General features: G+C 47.0%; 2 protein-coding genes across 13 annotated transcripts in view; one reads left to right on the top strand and one right to left on the bottom strand.

The window, feature by feature from the left end:
• The window catches only part of ARSG (arylsulfatase G), a 107597-nt gene that overhangs the window by 5093 nt on the left and 78560 nt on the right, over positions 1 to 23944 (top strand). For 2 of the 10 annotated variants that reach the window (XR_007412845.1, XR_007412844.1), the window contains exon 1: positions 23228 to 23360. The exons of 2 other annotated variants lie outside the window; for them this stretch is intronic. The gene's annotated coding sequence lies outside the window, so the exon portion shown is untranslated. Of the gene's footprint in view, positions 1 to 20198; positions 20313 to 23226; positions 23361 to 23944 lie in introns of those variants that run through there. 6 more of the 10 variants (XM_035721167.2, XM_049113961.1, XM_049113962.1 and 3 more) reach the window with 6 other exon arrangements.
• On the bottom strand, positions 672 to 21342 carry SLC16A6 (solute carrier family 16 member 6). 3 transcript variants are annotated; one of them, XM_025436775.3, is made up of 6 exons: positions 21197 to 21342; positions 12367 to 12605; positions 9441 to 9584; positions 8208 to 8336; positions 3997 to 4812; positions 672 to 2887 (listed from the first exon to the last, which is right to left on the bottom strand). In XM_025436775.3, the coding sequence occupies exons 2-6, from the start codon at positions 12596 to 12598 to the stop codon at positions 2637 to 2639; spliced, it is 1572 nt and encodes a 523-aa protein (XP_025292560.1). In that variant the 5' UTR covers positions 12599 to 12605; positions 21197 to 21342; the 3' UTR covers positions 672 to 2636. The 3 variants fall into 3 exon arrangements, with proteins under 3 accessions (XP_025292560.1, XP_035577065.1, XP_025292559.1); XM_035721172.2 differs by lacking the exon at positions 21197 to 21342 and adding an exon at positions 20141 to 20223; XM_025436774.3 differs by lacking the exon at positions 21197 to 21342 and adding an exon at positions 19817 to 19999.

Raw genomic sequence — 23944 nt, 5'->3', positions numbered from 1 at the left:
CACGGAGCAGGGCTCAGAAACCACAGTCCGCAGGCCAAATCCAGCCCACTGCCTGTTTTTCTTTCCTTTCTTTCCATAAACTAATAGGGGCTTTTGACACTTTAATGTGGTTGGGGAAAAAAAACCCCACCAAAATAATATTCCATGATGAAATTAAAATTTCAGTATCCATCAATAAATTTTTACTGAAGCAACCATGCTCATTAATATACATATTCTCTTTGGCTGCTTTCATACTACTGCTGTGGGGCTGAGTAGTTGTGGCAAAACCCACATGGCCCAGAGGGCCATAAATATTTACAGTCTGGACCTTTGCAGAAAAAGTTTGCTGACCCTTGCCATGGAGAGTATGCTATTTACTTAGAGGTCAGAATAGCTTTTAGTCTATAACTGGATATAGATAGTCTCAACGATGTAGTACTGTTGATAGGCTTAGCTATTACTCTCTGGTGACCATGATATCGTTTCATTCATATATTTTTCATTAAAAAAATAATCAAGCTCTGCAAACACTTCTTGGACATGTTTATGTGTCTCTAGTAGAATTAAAAGATTTTGCAGAAAAGTGAAAAGAAATTATTTATCTGAAGTGCATCTTCCTTGGGTGTTTATAACTTTAGTTGGATCAAACAATGAACGCCGATGAGTCTATAAAAAAACTAATCAGTCTCTAAATAAAAAAGCCATACATTTATTGCAAATCTAGAAGTACCAGAATGTCACAAATACAGAACAAATCAGCAATCCTGTTTTAATTTTCTTCCAAACATTTAAAACCTGATTATTGACATACTTAAATTGGCATACATTTTTTTTTCATGCAGTTAACAGAATGGACTTAGAGCAGATTGCTCAGAAATCAGTTATAAATATTAAATTGTATTGAACATTCATAGTAAAAAATGTTGTAAAGTGCTGAAGTCATGTAAGTCTGCAAAACTGCCACAAGCTCAAAGTCCTTCTCAAGCAGTGACAGAGATTTGCTACATCCACCTTGTGTTAGGTGTGTCTGTTTTCGACGGACACTTTGTCATTTTCAACCCCAACCCCCAAAGTTTTACAGATTGTCCTATTTCTATGGCTGATAAAATGCTATACAAAATGTAGCAGGTGGTGATGAACTATGCCACTTTCATTTCAGTGCAGAGAAATATTCAAGCTTGTGTGTACCTGTAACCAAACTAGGCTTGTTATATTTTTCCCCCTGAGTTGTCATAAATTAACAGTAAAGATGAATAAAAGATGGAGCAGCGAGCGACCATCACCTGTAGAGTGAGATTCAGTACATATAAGTAGCCCACACTTGCTCTCTTTACAGAAAAATGATAACATGAGAAATACTATACGTGTAGTGTAACTCCAAAAACAAACAAAAAATCCCAACAGCGACTAGTTACCTGATAACTCTGGCAACTTAGAGCAACTGAGGTTTATATAAGCTGTAAATCGCAACTTATAACTTAGGATGGTAAAATAAATGTCTCTGCTACCCCATGTGAAATACAGAAATGCTTCAACAATTAGCTGTTAAAAAAAAGAAAGTCAGAAATGCTTCAACAATTCAATGAAATATAATTCCGATCAAAGTAGATCCTCAAGTATTCTTAGGTGATAAAACAAATTATTTTTAAAAAGCTAAGGCGATTATTTTTTTCCCCTTCAAATAGCACATGTGGCTTTTAATCAAATTGAAGAATCATTACAACCTGGCCCTCTGATGAGAGTAGCTTTACAAGATAAGAAGTATTCTTTGAGGCATTTAAAGGATTGCAAAAAGGAGGTAAAAATGATGCTTAGGTCTTGGATTTTATTTCTTTTGATTAATCATCCTAGAATAACTTAATAATAAATAGTGGTTTAAATTAAAGACACTACAGTCACATATTTCTGAATAATTAAAAGCAATAGGAAAACACATTTTCGAATGTCATTCTCTATATTCTGTGTTGAAATACTTCTGGTAATGACTGGCCATAAAAAGAAGTGGTAATCTTCACATTTATGAAGTTCAAGTTATGTATCTTTTTAAAAAATTTCTGTTTATTAGCCAAATGTTTGGTCTTGGACTGTACTTCATTCCCACGGAATATCTGAAACACTGAGAGGCCACAGTTGGTGAATGGAGACCTCAGTGTTTTCCAAGGGGTTTTAAACAATTTGTTCATATTTCTGAAAATGAGAAATTTTAAAAGTGACTTAAGTTTTTTTTTTGTTGTTTGTTTGTTTGTTTGTCTGGAGTGGCCAATTTCATTTCAATGATCTGGGCTGGCTGTCATTTTGTAAGATAGTTGTTTATCACACGTGAGAGCTCTTAAAACCACTTCACCAATTCACGTCACTATTTTAAAATTGGAATGTGAACAACAGGGTCCTTCTTTGTATCTCTGTGTTGCTACTGAATACAACCAGATTTAGGTACAGAAGAATGCTGGGTTGTTTTTGTTTTGGCTTAAGAAACAAGCAAAAAAGAAAAACTTAAAAAAGAAAAAAAAAAAGGATGTTGGTAGTGCTCACATGTACATTCCCTTTAAAATGTAGATTGAAGTGTGGGTAGAGTGGATAGCCCCTGTACCTCCCTTGCCCCCCGTCCGCCCACCTTCCAGCCAACAGGGTGGCCGTCCTTATTTGAAAGCGTGTCATACTGGCTCCAGTTTCACGTGAACTTTATGCTCATTTTTCCCAAGGTCCATTTCTAGAAAGTCTTCAGGTATGTCTTGTAAAGCTTTCCCACGAGGATTCTCCACCTGTGCTTCCCCTGCAGGATGAGGCTGGCACAGTCCCTTCTTACAAGGTCTCACAAGCGCGAGGCACACGGCAGCCACACACATGCCAGCTGCACAGGAGTAGAAGGCTCGGCTGTAAATCTTACTCTGGTCCACCAGCAGACCTGAGAGAAATTCATATCTGTTAGCAACACGGGCACAAACCCTCGCTCCCCCAGGCTCCCCTCAGGCTCAGAGGCTTCTCAGGGGCTTAGCCTTCTCTGTTTTTATCTGATTCTCCTAAAGAAACAAGAGTGTTGAAGGCATGAATCACTTCTAGGCTGGGGAGGAGAGATAAGCCAGGACAAACATAAGGGCGGAGACAGCTGTGTTGCTAGCATGTTCTTCATGGGCTAATCTGTGCTCATAGAGAATAAAACTTGAGACAGTTAGATTAAGCCTGCTTCTCTCTTTTTTTTTTTTTTTCTTTTAAGCCTGCTTTTTTTTTTTTTTTAAATTTTTATTTATTTATGATAGTCACAGAGAGAGAGGGGCACAGAGACATAGGCAGAGGGAGAAGCAGGCTCCATGCACCGGGAGCCTGATGTGGGATTCGATCCCGGGTCTCCAGGATCGCGCCCTGGGCCAAAGGCAGGCGCCAAACCGCTGCGCCACCCAGGGATCCCTAAGCCTGCTTCTCTGAACAGGAACTATTTCCAAGAGAAGGAAGAGCTCTATTATTTTCCCTTGGGATCCTCAGGGATCTTATCCAATGAGATACAACTTCTATCATAATAACTTTTGAGGACCTAATTCAGGGCTAAGGTATGGAGCACACCCAATCCTTCCTACAAGAAATGTTGTGTGGTAATCAATTAAGTATTTGGGGAGCGCGCTCTGGTTTAGTTCCCTTGTTCCCTTCTTAGAAGGGAAGATGACTTACAAAAAAGTCCCTCCGTGCTGCTGTTTCCAAAAGTCGGAGGCTAATGCAGTTCTACATGGATGGGGTCCCCTCTGGCACATCCAAGGCAAGGTGGTAGCAGAAGCTCGGGGCGGCCTGAACTGCAGGCGTAGGTTCTAATCCCGACTTGGTCACTAATTTACCGTATGGTGGTTGGCTGACCTTCAATTTCCTCATATATAAAATCAAGAGAGTTGGCTCAGCTAATCCTGCCAGCTCTGAAATTCTATGGGATGATAAAAAGCAGTCTTTTTCTTAAGACCGTAACGAGAAGTGAGCACCACTGATAAGGTGCTAGTAGACAAGGGTTGGGATTTTGTGTGTTCACATTACCTGCAAGGGGTGGTCCGGCCAGTCCCGCTATACTCTGGATGAAGACATACACTCCCGCAGCAGAAGACATCTTCTCGATTCCCACGACATCGTCCTCGGCCAGCAGTGGTATGTGGGTCCCCCCGACGGTCCCAACCATGAAGCCAAAAAAGATGCTACATGACATCAGACCCCAGAATTCGGTCGCGAAAGTAAAGGCAAACAGAGACACCATCAACAAGATGACGCAGATGAGCTCGATGTAGATCTTGCGGATGGGCTCTCTGTTGAGGACACAGCCAGCTCCGATCCGCCCAAAAACTTCAGCGATTGCCATTGCGGACAGCAAGAAAGCGGCGCGCTCCTGCTCAATGCCCAGGCTGATGCCCAAGGGAATGATGTACAAGGAAGGTGCAAAGAACCCCAGTGTTGCAAAAAGACCAAATAATGCATAACAAATGAAACTCTTGTCTTTCAAGATTGAGAAGTCCAGTAAAGGGGCTTTCTTATCGCTTGGCTTGGAGCTGGTCTTCACCTGGATCTGCTGCATGTCGGCCTTCGGCTCCAGTTCTACGTTGGCTTGGCTAGGCACATTCTTCGGTGAGGTAGTTAGTTCTACTCCTGAGTCAATGGAATCGATTGAGGTGCGTGTTTTCTCATTTTCGAGCATATATTGCACTTCTCTCCGATGTTCGTGCGCGGTTGCTTTCGGGGACCCTGGTCCTCGGATGATGATCGGCCTCAGCAGCGCGCCGCAGACGATGATGTTCAGCTGCAGCAGGCCCACGAAGAGGAGACTGTATCTCCAGCCAATGTGGTCTTTCAGAGCCGTGATTGCTTCAGTAGGGCGGGAGCGGAGAGGAAATAAAATCTAAGGTCAGAAACAGACTCAAGGCCCAGGAGAAAATACCCAGCAGAAATCAGGATTCAGATGTAGTAATAACTGTCCTAAGAATTTACCCAGCAGCGTGACCGCAGTCCACCTGTGCTGCATCCTCCGTCCTCGGTTTTGATGCTCTTATGAACCAGTAAAGGAGAAAATGTGCACAGGGGTCATCCTACATAAAGCAAACCCTGTTGGCTGAGGTTTGGAGGGTGCATTTTGCCAGGTGGAGGCCTAAGAAATGAACTAAGTTGGTGACCTACTTCCAGGTTTGGCGAACAGCGCCCTGCAGGCCAAATCCAATCCGCTGCCTGGCTTGGGTAATAAAGCTCCTTTGGTGCTGTGACCGCAAGTTTGAGGGGTTCTGACAGCTACCTCTAGTCCATGAGAGCCTAACGTATTTACTGTCTGGCCTTTTAAAAATAGAAATTCCCACATCTGAACTCGAGATCATTGTACACTCGCCCATTCGATCCTCAGCAGGAAGGGGTTAAGTAAAAAGATAAAGGAAGACTCCAAAAAGCTCGTGATTATCCCAGAATGAAATGATGACACAGTTCTGCTCGGCAGACTCTCCTTAGCTGCCGGAGTCCTGCCCTTCCCGCCAGTTAAGCTGGGGCCTCGGCTGCGGACCAGGGCAGGCCGGACACTGGAATGTGAGGCTGGGGGAATTGGCCACAGGGAGAGCCCTGCAGGGAGAACTGAACGATGCTGGCCCTGCGAGACCTGCAAGTATCTTTGTAATCGTCCCAGAAAGGTTAAGTGATAATCGGTAGAATTTTATTATGTTCCAATTCTTTGAGAGCACACAGGTATGAAGACGTGGTAAGCTGGTTATCCAGGAGATAGGCTTAGCAAGGCAGCCCCACACTCCTTGGAGGGGGGATCCACTCACTTTAAGCCTGTTTTCCTACCTCCTATCCCTCCCATTAATGTGGAAAACTTCAAATTGCGAAGTATTTTCGGCTTGGGTATTTTTTTTTTTTGGTATTTATGTATGTATTTATTTATTTTTTAAGTAGGCTCCACATCCAAGATGGGGCTTGAACTCACTACCCAGAGATCAAGAGTTGCTGGCTCTAAGACTGAGCCAGCCAGGCACTCCCTAGGCTGGGGTATTTTGAAAAGCGTTATGCTCCTCTGGCAAAAGTGGGTGCAATTTTTCTTTCCTCATTTTACATTTCTTGAGTGCCTACCAGGTCCCGGGGATGTGCCCCGTGTGAGAAAGAAAGCCGACCGAGATATGCTTTCCACCCTCAGGGCATTCACAGACCACTGATTCTCCTCTCCACATTTTATTTTGAAAAAGTTCAAGTGGACACTAAAGTAAAAAGAATGACACCGATGTGCCTGCCCTCCTGCTCTTCGCCTAAATTCTACAGTTAACATTTCCTGTCTCTGTCTGTATGTTTATATGCACACACACATTCATTTTGCTCAACTATGTGAAAAGCTTCAGACATCATGACATGTCCCCCCTAAATACTTCTGCACTATCTCCTTTGAACAAAATGTAATCCACTGACACATTCTTCCAGAAACCGCAGAGTACCCTTCAAGATCTTATGACCTGCTGATACACAAGGAAGTCTTTGATTTGATAAATTGTTTCAGCCTTCTTGCAAGGAGCTTCCCAACGCCCAGCCCCAAAATAACCAACCAGCATTTCACTCTGGAGACCGAGTGCTTGCTGGAGCGGTCTGGGAAGGCCTGCGTACAGTGATGTTAGCCATTCCAACTGCGGCCCAGGGGGCCTGGATCCACCATTCCAGAGTCAAACCCTGGTCCCCACTGGGGCCTAACAACGAGGAACCAAAATCCCTCTGTGAACCCAGGGAGGATCTCAAACTAGTCTTGAAGAGACAAGACATAGATCAGTCTTCTTCCCCGTATTGGATCAATCCTTACTACATTCCTTTCACCTGCCTTCTCACGGTACATGGAATTCACCGAAATATCCTCTATCTCTCGAAGGACCCCTGGCTAGGCTCCATCTTGCATTGTACTTTGTGCATCACCTCCTAAATGCCCTAACCTGCTTTCTATCTCCCAGAATAAAGGTCAGCAAACTCCAAATGGTGGTTCAGATGGGGCCTCACATGGTGGTCAAACCAGACTTCTACTGGGGACCCTTTGCTAGGCCAGGACGAGAGGAACCCTGACTGCTGCTCCATCCTTTGCCCCTGGCCAGCAGGAAGTAGTCACGATTGGTCATTGTCCTGCTTCCCTAACAGCATTTGGGGTTACCTCTTCAGGGCAGGGAATGATGAAGGATGGCTGGACCGCAGGCAAGCAGAGACAAGCTCCACCCCCCCCCACCACCTCCCTGCCCTAAGAGGAAACCACCTTTAAAGGATTTCGCACCACCCTAGAAGGAGCCCTCCACCCTTTCCCACGGGATAGATGGATGATAAAAACCTGATTCGATGACAGGCGCAGGGAGGGTTGATTAGATTAAAACAGTCTGCCAGTGAGCCCATAGAAATCCCCAGACTTAGAAACTCTGGTGGCAACTCTCTTGGGTCCCCTCCTGCCTTGGGAGCTTTGTACTGTCACTTTGCTATCATTCAAACCTTGCTTTGCTGGCCACTAAAAAAAAAAAAAACAAAAACTAAAAACAGCAGAGTAAGAAATAAATCTGGGTCTCCAAGGTTATTGGCCTACTACTTGTTAGACTACTTATAATTCACCTACTAATGTTGAGGTAGCAAAGAAACCAGGGGTAAAAATTTTGCTGTGAGGGTGCCTGGGTAGCTCAGTCGGTTAAGTGTCTGTCTCTTGATTTTGGCTCAGGTCATGATCTCAGGGTCATGAGATCGAGCCCCGTGTCTGGCTGGGTGTGGCATCTGCTTGAGATACTTCCTCTCCCTCTGCCCCTTCCCCCTGGTGTATGAGCACAAGCTCAACTGCTCGTGCTTTCTCTCTCTAAAAAAAAAAAAAAAAATTGTTTTGCTGTGAGACTACCCACAGACAGAAAATAAAACTAATAACTTTATTAGCATATTTTAAATCCATGTTGAATATGGCACTTTTAATGAAGGAGAGAAATAATAGTGTGAATAATCTCAAATCATTAAATTATTTATTTTGGAAAGGATGTTTCAAGCCTTCCCACTGAATACGCATCTTGCACCCTTCCTATTTATGTCAACTTGGATTAGTATTACAGTGTCTGAAATCCTAAAATGAGATTAGTGAGGACAGATCCTAAAAATGTGCTGAAGGAGAGAAGGCAAATAACCTTTCCGTATGGATACAGTTATAGTCACCCATCAGCCCACTGTTGGCAGGAACGGCCGAGTGGCTTCCCCCAGCCCACAGTCCCACGTGGACTACTGTAGTTGCCTACCTGGGGCGAAAGCAAACATCGCAAAACATTCTCCCGTGGAAGCAACTGCAGTGACCATGGAGCGCCTTTTGTCAAAGTACTGAGATAAAATGGTGACAGTTGGTAGGAAGCTAAAGCAGTATCCCAAACCTGAAAGGAAGCCGGAAAAAGCAGTAAGAACCACATACTGACTGATACCAGAAGGGTGCATTCAAAGATCTGGGATTTTTGTGTTTATTTTTGTTTTAATATTTAATTCAACGTATGTATTATGTGTGTACTTTTGGGATTACTTAGTATTTTTATACTAAGTACCATATCAAAAAGACATTTTTTGGTTTCCCAAAAGATTTATGTGCCAACAAGTCAGTGCATGACAATTTGAAAATAATACTGAAAAAGTTAACAACCAGACAATCTAATCTCTTAGAAATCCAAACAATGTGTTTCCTAAATAATTCCTGGGCAAAAGGGGAAATAGAAGCTGCCATTATAAACTATTCAGTAGGGGAGGGGTGTTTATTTTTTAAATCATAAGTTCTGGGAGCCAAGAATTTCATTCTGGAAAAAGGTGCTGTAGTAAAAAATAATAGAATAAAAATAGGTTTCATTAGAGGTCTAGAGAAGCTGTAACCATTGTTTTGGGGATGCTAGGAGTATAACTGCTTTCTGTTTTTTCCCCCTATTTTTCTGCATCAAAATTGATATAATTCACAATAGGCTACTGTTGAATATAGTTTTTCTATAAGACTTTGGAAATAAATGACCTTTGATAAGTGCATCAAAAGTACAAATCTTCACTAAATACATGTATCATCTGTAATGAGTGGACTTCTTTTAAAAGGAAAAAGGTATCTCAGACCCCTGGGATGACACCCAGTGCGCTCGCTGCCCTCTCCCTGACAGCCCAGAAGCCCCGGACTCCCACTGTGGGAATACCTGCTAAAGAAACTCACATCTTACTTTGTGAAAATGATGTCTTTTGGCTGCAAGCTCATGAAAAAGAGAAGTTATCTTTCTTGTTGGTCAATATTTTTTTAAAAACCCATCAAAAACTCTCAGGCCCTGATTCCCTTGGAGTCCATCCAGCCCAGTTCAGAACCATCCATCTGGGACACTAGTCATTTCAAAGGGAAAAAAGAGAAAGGGAGACAGAAGTACTTTTTGGGTTGGACCCCCTCATGCCCCATACCCCTTCCTTGTTCTTCAGATTGAGTATTTGGAGAACTTTTCGAGCCCAGGAGCAACACTTACCGGATATGATGCCAATTGAGATGTACATGTGGTACAGCTCCCGGGAGAAGGAGGCCATCACCATTCCCGTGCTGACAAGCAGGCCCCCAGCCACCACCACCAGACGGTGTCCGAAACGAGTGCTCAGGACAGCAGACAGGGGAGCTGCAGTGACGGACCAAAATGTGACATTTTAGTTTTATTTTTTTTTAAGATTTTATTTTTTAGAAAGAGAGAGAGCAAGCAGGAGGAAGGATGGAGGGAGAGGGAGAGAGAATCTCAAGCAGGCTCCACACTGATCATGGAGCCTGATGCAGGGCTCGATCTCACCCCAAGATCAAGACCTGAGCCGAAATCAAGAATCAGATGCTCTACGGACCAAGCCACCCAGGCACCTCCATAATGTGATATTTTAACTCCAAAGACATAAGCGTTAGCTTTCTTAAAGTTTCTCTTTTTGGGGCACCTGTGTGGCTCAGTCGGTTAAGCATCTGCCTTTGGCTCAGGTTATGCCCCAGGGTCCTGGGGTAGAGCCCCTGACCTCCATGTGGGGATCCCTGCTCAGCTGGAAGTCTTCTTCTCCCTCTTTCTCTGCCTGCCCCCCTCCCCATGCTCTCTTGTCTGTGCTCTCTCTCGCAAATAAATAAAATCTTAAAAAAAAAAGATTCCTTTTTTTTAAGTCTTGCACATGGAGAGTTGACGTGCAATATATAATGCATTTTACACAATGGTTCTATTTGTTCAACTGGATAGTATGTTCTTTGGGCTTCTTACAGAGAAAGCCAGAATAACAGTATAAAACTTACAGTGATATTTTTAGATGAAAGCAATATAAACTCACCATGAGCACCTATAAAGTTAGATATGCATTTAATGTATGTTACTGTCATAAAAATGGGTTTTCTCATGATGGCTTGAACCATTTACTTTTTCTATAGTCACTGCTTTGGATTCTTTATTTTTTTTAAAAAAAAGCTCCATTTAGGTTCTTTTCTTTTTGATTTTATTTATTTATTCATGAGAGACAGAGAGAGAGAGAGAGAGAGAGAGGCAGAGACACAGGCAGAGGGAGAAGCAGGTTCCATGCAGGGAGCCCGATGCGGGACTCGATCTCAGGACTCCAGGATCATGCCCTGGGCTGAAGGCAGGCGCTAAACTGCTGAGCCACCCAGGGATCCCCTTTAGGCTCTTTTCTAGCTCATTTACATTTGGCTTTTCTGAAAATCTTATGAAAGTACAGTGAATTCTCTGTTGAACACTCCAAAAGGAGGAGAGCCGAAGGACAATTCAGAGTGGCTGATGAATGATCATCCCTTTAGCTTCTATATTCCATATCCTGCAGACCATGTAAATCTGACAAATTAGTTTCCTAGTGATATGTTATTCAGGCTGACCCTGATTCTGACTTGAATGTACTGAGATGAAGAAACCCTTGAGAACTGAGTAAAAGAATAACATAGAACATACTTGATAGAGGAGGGAAAAAAAGGACTAAATTTTGTTGGCTTTGGTGCATATATGACTCTTACGTTAGTAGACTATAAGCCAATATTGAATATTGCTCATAATGAAACCACTGTCATCAGTTTTAGGTAGTATGTTGGCTCCAAGCATTAATTATTATAATAATAGCATTTAAGAGAACTGCCTTCTGGTGTTATAATAGTATTAACTGGAAATTTCTTGTTGACTGTATTGTTGTTTTTGGTTATAAAAGAGCTCAAAGCGAAGCTTTGGCAGTTTCTTTTTATTTAGATTATCAAAGGTAAACTTTTCGTTCTAATTATCTCTCCAAGGGCAGCCCTGGTGGCTCAGCAGTTTAGCGCCGCCTTCAGCCCAGGGTGTGATCCTGGAGACCCAGGATCGAGTCCCACGTTGGGCTCCCTGCGTGGAGCCTGCTTCTCCCTCTGCCTTTGTCTCTGCCTCTCTGTCTCTGTGTGTCTCTCATGAATAAATAAATAAAATCTTTTAAAAAAGTAATTATCTCTCCAAGAAAGTAAACTTTGCACAATTAAACAATTAAGTATCTTAATACTCAGTTAAACTGGGACTAGGAACTCTTCTGTGAAGCTTGCAGGAGAGAGTGCCAGGAGTAGTAAGTGAAGTTTGGTGCTCGATAGGAAAGAACAGGGGAGCTGCCTCTGTAAGACAGTATATGGCTGAAAACTATAGTTGAAGAAAGCAAATTTTAGAGGCAGGAGTTCCATTGGGAGGCTATTAGGGTAAAGTCAGTGAAGTGTAAGGTCAACCCTATTAAGTTTCCGAGGTGAGTTCAGTAGTTGTGTTTTCTGGAAGCCCTTGGTGTGCTCCTGGCAGACGGATGGGCCGTTGTGAGAATCAGGCCCATTTGGGACCCAATGAGAATCAGCATGTTGAAAGTTGTACTCAAATCCCACTTTCTCCAATGCTGCTGGATGTGGGGGTCCTGCACCTGGTTAGCCAATAAAACCCTTGAGGGAAGCAGGAGTCTGGAATTCAGAGTGTCCCTCCTGGATGAGATGTGTAACCTTACATTATATCCTGTTTCCACATCCCCTTGTTCTATATGGATCTACATTTACAAGTTCCTAGCCTGTTTGCCAAATGCGTTTAGGAGACCAGGTCCTAGAACGTCAAGTGCTTTTGCGGTTGCTTCTTCAGAAAGTGACTCTACAGGATGGGGGTTTAGTGCTGGTCTCAGAGTCATCTATTGTGTCCTAAGAGTGTGCATACAGTTTGTGTTTAATGCATGTGTGTACACACTGAAGGCCATCAAGGATGGCAGATAAAGCCTTTTCCTTTGGTACCTCTTATTTCTTGTCAAACCCCGAAAACCATATTACTTATTTGAGACTAGAAAGAGTCATATAAGGAAATGCATCGCAAACATGGTGGGTACCATTGTGTAGTTAAGCCAAGGGAAAGTGGCACATGCTTACATGTTGTTTAAACAGAAAGAGGTACTGACCTGTAAATGTTAAGACAAATACACATATTGATATGACCCACGAAATCCTGCTATTAGATTCATCGAAACTGTCCATTAAGTCATTAAAGAAGACGCCAAATGACTTGATGATGCCGTAGGTAAAGACTTCAACGAAGAAAAAAGACACAGCTACCACCCAGCCCCATCCTCCATCAGGCACTTGAGTATAAACATTGGCTCTGGAACAAAGCTGTGATGTCTTTTGGGTCATTCTTAATCTGAAATAAAAAGTGAAAAAAAAATTCAGACCAGCAATAGCCCAAGGGGTGATGGTTTTGCTACTCTTTAGCAAACATAACAAGAACTACTGACCACATCTCTTAGGCTGATCAATATTTAAATAATGTGCAGTTATTATAAAGTCTTTGGCTAGCGATTACATATTTGTCACAGCTGGGAAGTGTTACTTCCAAATTCTTTGGTTCTGGAGATCTGTGTTGTATATGGAACCCCCCAAAGAATTTGGAAGTAAGACTTCTTAGCTGTGACAATAAATGGGAAAAAAACAAAAGGAATCAGAATGGCATAGGTGGAAACACGCTGAAGGACACAGAATGGCCACCAGACCCAAGTATTGATGTTGATCTTGAACTTGAAGACAAGCCAGTTAAAGGAGACCTGAGCTGATCATGAGGAGGGTTGATCAGAAATGAAGCCTAGACACTGGGAGGCTACGAGGCAGACATTGACATTCCATCTAGCACCTTCTGTGGGAGAAGTGTGCCTTCAGACATGCCATGCATCTCTACTTGATGCTACTGGCCATTCAAGATCATTGATCACATTTCCCGCTCAGTCAGCAATATTCTGATTAGGATCTGGTGTCCCAGGAGAATGTAGCTGTAAATAATATATATAACACGTATATGTTAAATATATATACATATAAATGTGAGAACTCTTGTCTTCTGGGAATTTGTTTAGCAGGAGTAAGTTCCTCGCAGTTGACCACCACTTGCTGTATTAGCAACTGACACATACCCTTGAATACATTGACCAAATAAAGCACTAAGGCGTGCAGGGCCCCGGCAGCCAGTTAGCGTAACCAAGTTAGCCCTGACCTCAATATACTTTTCCATTTGAACTTGCAACAAACATCAGAACAAACAGACCTGTGCCTGTAACACCACTAGTAAGGCGAAATGCTGTATTTAACACCAGAGGGAGGATGGGTGAACTTGAATCTTCCCAATAATATCTAAAATAATACATGAATCCATGGTCTTGGAACACTTGAATTTAAGAATTCTCTCCAACCAGGTGCCTGGGTGGCTCAGTCGGTTAAGTGTCTCCCTTTGGCTCAGGTCATGATCCCAGGGTCCTGGGATCGAGCCCTGTGGGCATGCTCTCCCTCTCCATCTGCCTCTCCTCCCACCCCATGCTCTCTCTCTCTCTCTCTCAAATAAATGGGGTAAAAAAAATTTCTCTCCAACCATACAGTTGTATACATGTGAATTTTCAGGATGTGTGGGTGTCTTTTCCTGGCCATAACTTGTTGTGTTCAAGTACTGAGGCAGGTTTCACTGATAACGCAGGGCAAATAAGAGGACACCACCTCATCTCTCCAGTAGACTTGCCAAGTTTGGGGATTAGGATCTAATATTTTGAGTTTACTCCATAAATCTTAAAAAGCAGCAAATCTGACCCAACTTAGTAGCGTTCATCCTATCGATGGCGCCGTTCCCACGGTAGCTGGGTCTCTAAAAGGACAGTGCATTCACTTTCTGTCCTTAACTGTTAAATATTTGATTGAATGAAATAGGGCATAAGATGCTTAAAAAAGCTTATGTTCTCTGCAGCAAAGACCTCTGCATTTTGATGTGCGTCAGTGTGTCTGTCCTGAGAGCACTTGCAAAGGGGGTGGGAGGGAAGGCCAGCAAAATGCCTCGAGATGTAGGCTGAGCATCAACAGAACAGTTTTGCCATCAGTATTCCCCAACATGGAAAGCAGCTGATTTAAGGTGGAAGGCGGGAGCCCTCCCTCCAATGAGGTTTTCACAACACCCTTCCTTCATTAGGCTTTCAAAATTCACTCCCAGGAGGAGGGCTGCTGGGGCAGAGGAGTGAAACAGTGCCTGGCTTGAGATCTAGAAGACATAAAATAAAGTAAAATAAAATAAAAATAAAAGTACTTCCCAGTAATAGGGTCTATCTAGTATTGTGTGTTTATCCCTAGGGAGAGGTATGGGGGGAGGGTGGGGGAAAGTGGTGTGAGCCCAAAGCTTCGGTCCTTAGCTTCACCCCTTTCAGTTCATTCCCCTACCAGGCTATTAGTTTGGGCTTTTCCTTGGGGAGCCCTAGACTCCTTTACTAGCCTAACTGGCTCCATGCATCCGGTACGATTAATCTCTTTGAAATGCTGCACTGTTATGACATTTTTCTGCTCAGTCCTTTTCAGTGGCTTTCCTCTTTCTGAAGGATACGTAAAACCCTCGGATTAGCCTGGCTTTCAATGCCTTCGTAGTGGGACCCCACCCTATCCTTGTAGCCTTCTGGCTTCCAGTTCTAAGACTCGACTCAGGCCGTGGTCCAAACGGACTCCTCCTTGCCCTCCCGTCTCTAACCACCTTGTCTGGGGCCACACCCTCCCCCACCCCTCCAAGGGGTTGGCACCTGTCAGGCCTTGCTCCATCAAATCTTCCTGCTTCCATAATGCTTCCTTTTTTTTTTTTTTTTAAGATTTTATTAATTTATTCATGAGAGACCGAGAGAGAGAGAGAGAAAGAGAGAGAGAGAGAGAGGCAGCAACACAGGCAGAGGGAGAAGCAGGCTCCATGCAGGGGGCCTGATGTAGGACGCGATCCCCGATCCCGGGATCACATCCTGAGCCAAAGGCAGACACTCAACCACTGAGCCACCCCGGCGTCCCTCCATAATGCTTCCTGACCCACTTAACCTACGGGGCTCCCTTCCTGTGACAGGTATCCCTTAGTTATGGGGTATGGTTTACTTGTGTTTATCTTACTTGCTCAAGGAAAACAAATCCTAGGGCCTTTCTCTCTTTGTACCTTCTTCTCCCTTCCTTCTTCCAGACCCTGCATACAGTCTGTGTTGAATTTTTCAGCAAAGTATCTATGAGGGGCCAGGCCCCATGCCAGGCCCCCAAGGTTACTACAGTGAGACACAGAGTGGTGGTCTGCTCTATGGACTTAAATCTTTGTGGATGGTAATGACAGGAATCCTAAGCCTGAAACGCAGAGTAAAACCATCTGCCATGACCTTCCAGAGCTCAGCAGGTTTGACAAGCAGTTAGACTAAGTGGCAACCAAGCCCAGCGACCTATTGGCACAACTGTTCTAACCCAGAAGGGTGCCCGTATGACTTTGGGGCTCAGGCCCAACCTGAATAAGAACACATTGGGATAAAATTGATCAAGGTCCCAAAGAGACAGACTGAAATATCTCCCTAGCCTAAAACCACTATGGGATCAAGAGACAGAACCTTTTCATAGGACTGCATTTAGGACAGGATTGCAATTTTTGTATGAAGCGGGGATTACCCTATCGTTAGAAGGTTCTGGTGATGGGTCCCTGTCTCACCCTTTCTTTGCCTGTCATGATTTGCGGTTTGGACCTGTGTAACAGGCGGAGTTCCCATCAACCAGTAGCCGGGAGTGGTGTTATAATGATCAGATGTTAACGTGGAAAGGGGATTTGGAGCTCATTTGTCCATCTCATCGTAAAATTTTACATGCTTTTTGAAGGGGGGGGGGGTGTAACTAAACCCAAGAGAAGGCACTCGACCTAAGTGGTCCAGAATCAGATCTCCTGCCTCCCGGGGCCCTGCCCTCAGTCTACGGGACAGCATGTTGAAGGCTCTGGTAGAGATTGTGAGGAATGCCTTTCAGGGACAAAAACTCTCTTGCCCTCTGTGTGTAAAGAGTTCTATAAACTGTTATCACCACTGTACTCTGTGACTTTGAGCAAGTCAACTGCACCCTCTGGGCCTGGGATCCTTGTTAAGTCAAATGAGGTTGGCCTGGAGGATCTTTTAAGGTCTCATTCTAAGTTAGCGGTTCATACTTTCTTATTCAGTAGGCCAAACCTGGGTAGCCCAGGGAACCCGAGCACAAGCAGGAAAAGTGCAAATGCTAGATGGTTCTTGCAAATGTGAGTGATAAGTAGTTGGACCCTGCTTAGATCTGATCTCCAGCAGGTGGTTAGATGGCAGACTTGACTGCTCCCTGGGTACTTTCTGAGCTCCCTCCGGGTGTTTTCCTTTTCTTTCTTTTCTTTTCTTTTCTTTTTTTAATTTTGCTTTACGTCTGTGCTACTCTCCTAAAGCAAGATCCAAGTAGAACGTTCACCTACATGGTAGGTTTTTGGATGACAACAGCTTTCGTATGATCATTACTGGGAACATCATAAAGGGACAATGACACGCCCAAACCCACTCCTCCTCCAAACGTTATGCCTCTATCACCTTAAAGCATCGCACATCCTATTATATTCAGCTTTGAAGACAAGACCACAATATAAAATAATCATAGAATAACTTGGTTTCTAAAACACACTGGATGACATCTGTGTTTTGCACGTAGGATCACGTATAGGGCAGGCACCTTAAAGGGCAGTCGGCAGCTCTTTCTAGACCCAGTGCCCAGCGGGGCATTTGGCACATAGTATGTGCTCAATAAAAGCTCCCTATACAAAGTAGAGGTCTCGGGGTCTTCTTTTAGAAGCAGGGCCCTGCCCTATGCTTCTAAAAAGCAAGTAAGGAAGTCTCTGCTTGCAGAATGGAATTCCCTCCCTGGACTCTTCTCCTTTTTCTTTTTTTTTTTAATTTTAATTTTTATTTTTTTTCTTCTCCTTTTTCTTATGTCTATTCATTCTGCAGGCCAACTGGCTTTTAAAAAGTCCACCTCCACAAAGCTAGAAACAAAGGCCTGAATTTTGAACTCAGTGACTCTGAAGCCTCTATGGGTTCCAGAATATGAAATACGGTCTGTTTCGGTTTTACGGTGATGTGAACTTAGCTTATGTATGGAAAGGGAAATTGGTTTCCCACGTGGGGGTCTAACTGGTGAATCATGCTGAGTGGCCGAATCACTTTGCTCCTTGATTTTGTGCTGTCAGCAGGTAAAAAGAGTTTTGCTCATGATCTCCGATCTCTGCCTGCCCTAGGAATCTCCAGTTTTAGCACAGCTTTTAGCCTGACCTGCTCAGAGTTAGACTTTTCATCCTTCTTAACTCTTGAGCCCTTTGACACAAAGCCCATGGGTTGGTTGTCTTGAAACCCCCCTCGGGCTTTCTTTGTTGAATGTCTGTTTACTATTAACTGGCTGCACAATCTTGGGAAAATCACTTAATCCCTAAATTTCATCATCTGTAAGGTAGGGATTAGACACAGCGTACTTGAGGGTCTCTCCCAACTGTAAAATTCTATGACAGCGGGGGGTGGGGACAGGGGTGGGGTTCCTGGCAGCCAACCCACCTTCTACCCTCATGGCTTTCCAAAGGAAATACAGTGACAAAATACACTGGGCAGTTTGGAGTATTTCCTGTGAGTATGTGGTTGTCTTACCCTTAAATAAATGAGGATTGTGCCAAAGCGTGGAAATCTGCTATACCTAGGAATTTCTCCGGGAGTCGATTTTTGGAGGAAAAGGTGTGATCTGGGGGGTATCAAGAATGCAAGCTATTGGATTATCATAGAGCATCAGACTCTGTTCAGAGCAAAGTTCAAAATGCAGGCTTTGGATGGAAATGGTGGTGAGTGCTGGGATAAGCCAAGCCTCTCGGCAAACGCACTGCCAGTCTCTGTTCTTCTGAAAGGCGTAGCCTGGAGAACAGCTTTCGACAAGTTGTTTCCAGCCCCAGTTGTCCAAACCAGTCTGTATTTAGGTGAAGTTCATTTGAATTCTCTACTACAGAAGTCCCAAACCTAACCTGAAGTCCCCCCTCAGCAGCTCTGAATCACTGGATACAACCGATTCACCCATTTTACAAGATCACGATGTTGAAACCTGAACCCCTAGTTTAAGTGTCCTCCTCAGGAGTTCCACTGAGGAAAGTCCATTTTTGGAAACCACAGAAGGAAAACTCACAGTTAGTGGTACTCATTAAGACAGAAGGAGCTTTTCCACTTGGCTGCATTGTTTATTTACGTACTGGAACTCTCTATCTTGGCCACCCTTCCCTTAATTCGGAGGAGAGGTATTTCTTTATCCCTGGGGCAGGATGTATCGCCCACCCCAAAAATGCCGCGTAATGGTGCTTGGGACATGGGAAGATGCATCCCTTAGAAATTTCAGCATAAGCACACTTGGTAGTTGTTTTTCTTTTTTTTTTTTTTTTCTTTTTGTAGGCAAGACACTCATCTTCCTATGATTTGCAAAACAGTAAGATAACCGAGAAACCTCCTTCCCCGGGGGGTGGGGTGGTGGTGGTGGTGGTGTAGATACCATCTCCTTCAAGAAGGAGCTGGAGTGTCTCACTGTGCAAACAAAACCAGCTTCCAGGTGGTCAACTTGTAATAATGCTCTTCCCGGCTTGCCTCCGGGGAGCTTTTTTCTAACACTAACGCCCCCCGCGTTGGGTGACATTCTCCGTGCCACCTAAACAAACTTCTATCGGTCACCTGTCTGCTGGGGGAGGGTGGGGGTTTAATTAAAAAAAAAAAAAAAAACGGAAAGGAAAAAAATATATATATATATGCCCTGAAGGAAAGAACCCATTTCCTCTGCAAAATCATCGTCCGCCACTACGGCCCGGCTGGGCCACCCGGGCGCTTTCCTGCGGTTGGCAGCCCCCGCCGGAGCCTTGGAAGTTGAGCGGGACCAGCGTCAGGCGCTGACAGCTCCGCGGTCCAGGTGTGCGACCCGCCCTGCCCTGCGGGGTCAGGCGCGCTGCCCCGGGCGCGCGTGCCGGCTGCGGGCGGGGGACAGGGGGTGCCGGGGGGACCCAGGGATTCCCACTCGCCCTCGCGCTGCCTCAGTGGCCGCCCTGCGCGCGCGCCAGCCTGGAAGGTACCTCTGACATTTCGCTCTGGTGACGCGCAGGCAACTTCATGCGGAAAATCCACGCAGGGCTCATCCGGGCGCCCCCCCCCCGCCCCCGGCTCGCTCGCCCGGTGACCTGAAGCCCCCAGCCCGGAGCGAGCGGCCACTGCGGCCGGAGCCCGCCTCCAGCGAGGTCCGGGACCCCCGACCGCCGGGGCCACGGGGCGACCCACTCTCGGCTGCCCACTGGCGAGGGCGCGTCCTCCCGGTGGCCCTGGGCATTCCCAACTGTCAGAATATTTTTTCAGCATAACCTCTCCAAAATGTTCGGCTGCGCAGTGGTCTCCTCCCGCCTCTCCCGCCCGCCACCTCCGCCCCCCCATAAATAAATAAGATAAAGCTCCCCGCACCGATTTATAAAAAAAAAAAAAACAAACAACCCCACACCCCACAAACTTTTAAACATGTAAAATAATAAAACCAACTCACCAAGTTAGAAGGGAAGAGAATAAACCCCAAAAGGCTCCCAATAAGGCGGAGGCTTGGCCTCCCCCTCCTTATAAGCCGCTCGGGAACATGAGAAAGGTTTAACCCCTTAGGGCGTGGGCTCGAGCCTCCGGCAGACGGGCCCCGGCGGCGGAGCACCGGGCGCCCGGCCCGCAGCGCCCCGGCCCCGGCCCCCCACCCGCGGCCGCGCCTCGGGCACCCCGGCCACACCCTCCCCCCGCCCCCCACCCCGCCGCCTGCGCCCGGGCCCTGCGCGCCGCTGCCCGCGCCCCGGCCCCGCGCCGCTGCCTATCCCTTATCCTATACCGGCTGCAGCCGGTCTCCGCCGGCCTCGGGGGCGCGCCGCCGCCGACCATGTGCTGCGAGCGCCGAGCGCCGCCAAGGAGGGGGCCGGCCTGGCGCGCGCGCGCCGGCCCACGTGGACCGGGGCCGCGCCAGGCGCGCGTCCGCCCGGGGCCCGGGCCGGGGGTCACGGAAGGTAACGGCGTCGCCGCCCGGGCCCTTCCCCGCCCCCGCCCCCCGCGCCGCCGCCGGGGTCCCTGGCACGCGCCCCCCCCCCCCCCCCCCCCGGCGGGCGCGGCCTTCCTTTCGCGCGCCCTGCCCCGCGGGACCCCGGCGCCCTGCTGCGCCGCGGGCGGGGAGCGCGGGCGTGCTCGAGCGGCGGCACCTCTCCCCCAGCACCCCCCCCCGGCCGGGCGCGCGGGGCCCCGGGGCCGCCTCCCTTCCCGCGGCGCCCCCCGCGCGGGGGCAGGACTGGGCGATGGGGAGGGGGGGCGCGCCGGGGCGCAGCTCGGCGCCCGCCCCGGGCAGAACAGGTTCCTGCCAGTTTGGGTGTGAGCTGCGCGCGCGGCGCCGCGAACCCCGAGTTCCTCCTCCTGCGCCCACTTCCCCCCGTTTCGTCAACTGGCGCCTGGTTCCCCCGTGGGGGGTGCGGGGGAGGGGGTGCCGCAGCGAGCCCCGGACAGCCAGCCAGCGGCGGGGCTGCCCCGGGAGCCTTGCTCTCCCCGCGGCGGCGGCGGCGGCGGCACCGGCACCGGCATCCGCGCCGCGCGGCAGGGATGGGAGCCGCGGGCTGAGTCAGCATCGGCGCTCGGGGCGCGCGCATCCTCCCTCCCCGGCGGCTGGCGACGCGCGCACAGGTGCACGGCCGCGCGGTCCGCGGAGAGCCCCGGGGCCGGAGGGGCCGGGACGCCTTCGTGCCCCCCCATCCCGACAGCCGCGACCCCAAGGTCACTGTGAACTCCGCAGACGACGCCCGGGAAGCCGGTTACGATCTAGTCACGGGGACAAAGCAGTGTGTCGTGTCCCGGGCATCCCCGAGCCCGCGGGGGCGCAGACCGGGCTTCCCGGTCTCCACCTCACCTTCCCGGGGCCAAGTGGACACCTGCTCGGAAGCAAGGGCCTTGTTCTCCGCGTGTCCCCGCCGACTGGGGTGCGGGTTGCTGCCTCCATTGGGGTTGGAGAAAGTGGTTCTGATGTCAGAAACTCCAGGGAGCCTACTTTGGGAGCGCGCGCGCGCGCGCGGGGTCGCCATCGGGAGGAGTCGGGGATTTGAGTTTTAATAAAAATCCCTTTGCAGTCGCTGCCTGCTTTCTCTCCCTTAAACGTTGCTCTGTGCTCTTACGAGCTGTGGCGTGGGCTAGGTGGGGAGCAGGTGTCTCCGTGGGAAGTCCCCTGTTGGCGGCCAGTACCGTGCAGCCAGGGGGCAGCTGATGAGCTTTGCAACCTTGCGGGAACACCTTCACTTCTTGGGAGCGTCACTGTCCAAATCCATAAAATGGGGTCAGAGGTGGTATCCTCAGAATCGAAGGCTTTATGATGCCTGTAAAGTGCAGATCAAAGTGACTGGCATGCGGGGAGTCCCAGGTGCCCATTAGCCCTTATTGTTGCTATTATTTATGGCTTACCATACCGATTGCTGACTCCAACACCCCTCCAGCCCCGCAAAAGATTCTTTTTTTTCGAGTTGTTTTTGAAACAATCCAGACGTGATGATGTTTAAAAAATGACTCGAATCACTGAAATGACAGCATTGCTAAAACTGGACTGACTCGAAGTGTAATCTTGGACATTTAGGATCTTGCCGTGCGTTAGGACCTGCCACTGCTCTTAGTATGGAATTGTCATATTTATGGCACAGTATCTACTGTATTGGGTGTTGGGAACCTATGGGTGTAGCCCATTACTTATAACTAAGCGATTCAAATCAAGTCTGGGAAGTTCCTGGTGCTTCAGATTCTTGATTTAAAACATTAGGCAAATCATGCCCAAAGCTCTAGGTGTGAATGAATAATTGAGAAAGTCACATCTGAGTATTTGACCAGAGTGAAAGCACAGTTCTCTGGGGAGGCATTACTGCAATGATCATCACACGAATACTAAATTGCTATTATTTTAATATTAGTCCTTTTATTGATTTTTTTGCATGTTTTCTTTTTTTCCAACACTGTATTAAATGCCATACATACATGTGATCTTTTATTTTTTTAATATTTTATTTATTTATTTATTTATTTATTTATTTATTTATTTATTTGAGACACACAGAGGCAGACAGAGGTAGAGGGAGAAGCAGGCTCCCTTTGGGGAGCCGTATGTGGGACTCAATCCCAGGGCTCTGGGATCATGACCTGAGCCAAAGGCAGATGCTCAGCCACTGAGCCACCCAGGTGTCCCCATGTGATCTAACTTTAACCTCATTCTGCAGGGGTAACATTCTGCCGTTGACACTATCCCCATTTTACAGATGAGAGTTGTCGAGGCACAGAGCACCAGAGGGATTCACCCAAGGTTTCACAACTTTTATAGACACACCCTGGCCCTTTTTGCTGCAGAACCTCATCCAAAGATGACATCTGTCACCTGCATTTGGGGAACAGAGAGGAGGTTGGAAACCCAGTCTCTCTCCGGTCTTGCCAGCCACAAGCCAGTGACTTTTGCTCGCCCTGGTTAGAGGCTGGCTCCACCTTGGTCCCTTTCCTAGTGAGACCAAGCGTGAAAACCCCTGCTTTTTTCACTCCTCCCGAGAAAGCAAAGAGAGGGAAAGCACTGCATTACCATGCTAATCAAAACCCCCCCAAACAAAACTAACTCTGTTTAGTTCTAAATGCGAACAAAAGAACCCTTGGAGTCTGGACGACAGAACCAGAAAAATCAGGATTTGAAGTTTAGGGTTCAGCTCCCCTTTTAGCATCTTCTCTTGTGTCTGCCATAAGCCCAGTGGCAGCAGAGCCCCTCCGGTGCTTCATTTACAGTGGGCAAGGCTGTGATGATGCCCTTAAAAGTCCCTCAACATCTTCTGGGGAAATAAATTGGCTCCTGAGGCTATCCCCTCTGCTCTCTCTTTCTAGCCATCTTGCTTTGGGTCATTTGCATGAGAACAGATTCCTTTGTGCAAAGTTGGCCAGCCTGTTCTCTGTCTACGTTTATAGCCCTTCTAGTCTTCATGTTGGGTTGCTAGGCAGATATGACCCTGGCTTGCAAATAAGCTCACTGCATTTACCAGCCCGTGAGAACTTAAACTTGGGTAAGTAGACTGAAAAGAATCCTGTGTGGACCTCAGAGAGGAGCAGCCTGCTTTTAAGGGTCTGGGTCTTCAGAGCAGCCATGAAGAGGGGCAGCATTTGAGGGGATTCCTATGAGGAGGTGTTGGTCACCCCCCCCCATTCACCCCCCCTTCCTGTTTCTGCACCACCACCCACTATCTCACCTGAGGGCCTGTGCCAGGTGGTGGGGTGGGAGTGAGGGTGGGGAATGGGAACCATGTGTATTTGAAGCAAATTATTGCTTGAAAACGTTAATATCTGCTTCTCCAGACAGCAGAGAAACCCACAAACTTCCGTGTAGAAATTCCAGGTAGATGTGTTGGGCTTATCTTGTGGGTTGGGGAGCCTCCTCTAACCCCCACATTTAACAGTTTGAGGGAAGGCAGAACGCTTCAAATGAGAACGCATTCTCCCAGGGTGTGTGTGTGTGTGTGTGTGTGTGTGTGTGTGTCTGTGCAGATTTGCCAAGGGACCTGAGGCACAGATAGTTTTAGGGCAGTCGGGTTTCAGAACATGAGCTCTCTGCGAAAGCCAATTTGTCTGAGAACCCACTGTGGGGCAGGCC

Source organism: Canis lupus, chromosome 9, assembly GCF_003254725.2.
Source record: "Canis lupus dingo isolate Sandy chromosome 9, ASM325472v2, whole genome shotgun sequence".
Classification (NCBI taxonomy): Eukaryota; Metazoa; Chordata; class Mammalia; order Carnivora; family Canidae; genus Canis; species Canis lupus.
Note: the sequence above shows the minus strand (reverse complement) of the source record. Positions and strands in the feature narration are given on the sequence as shown.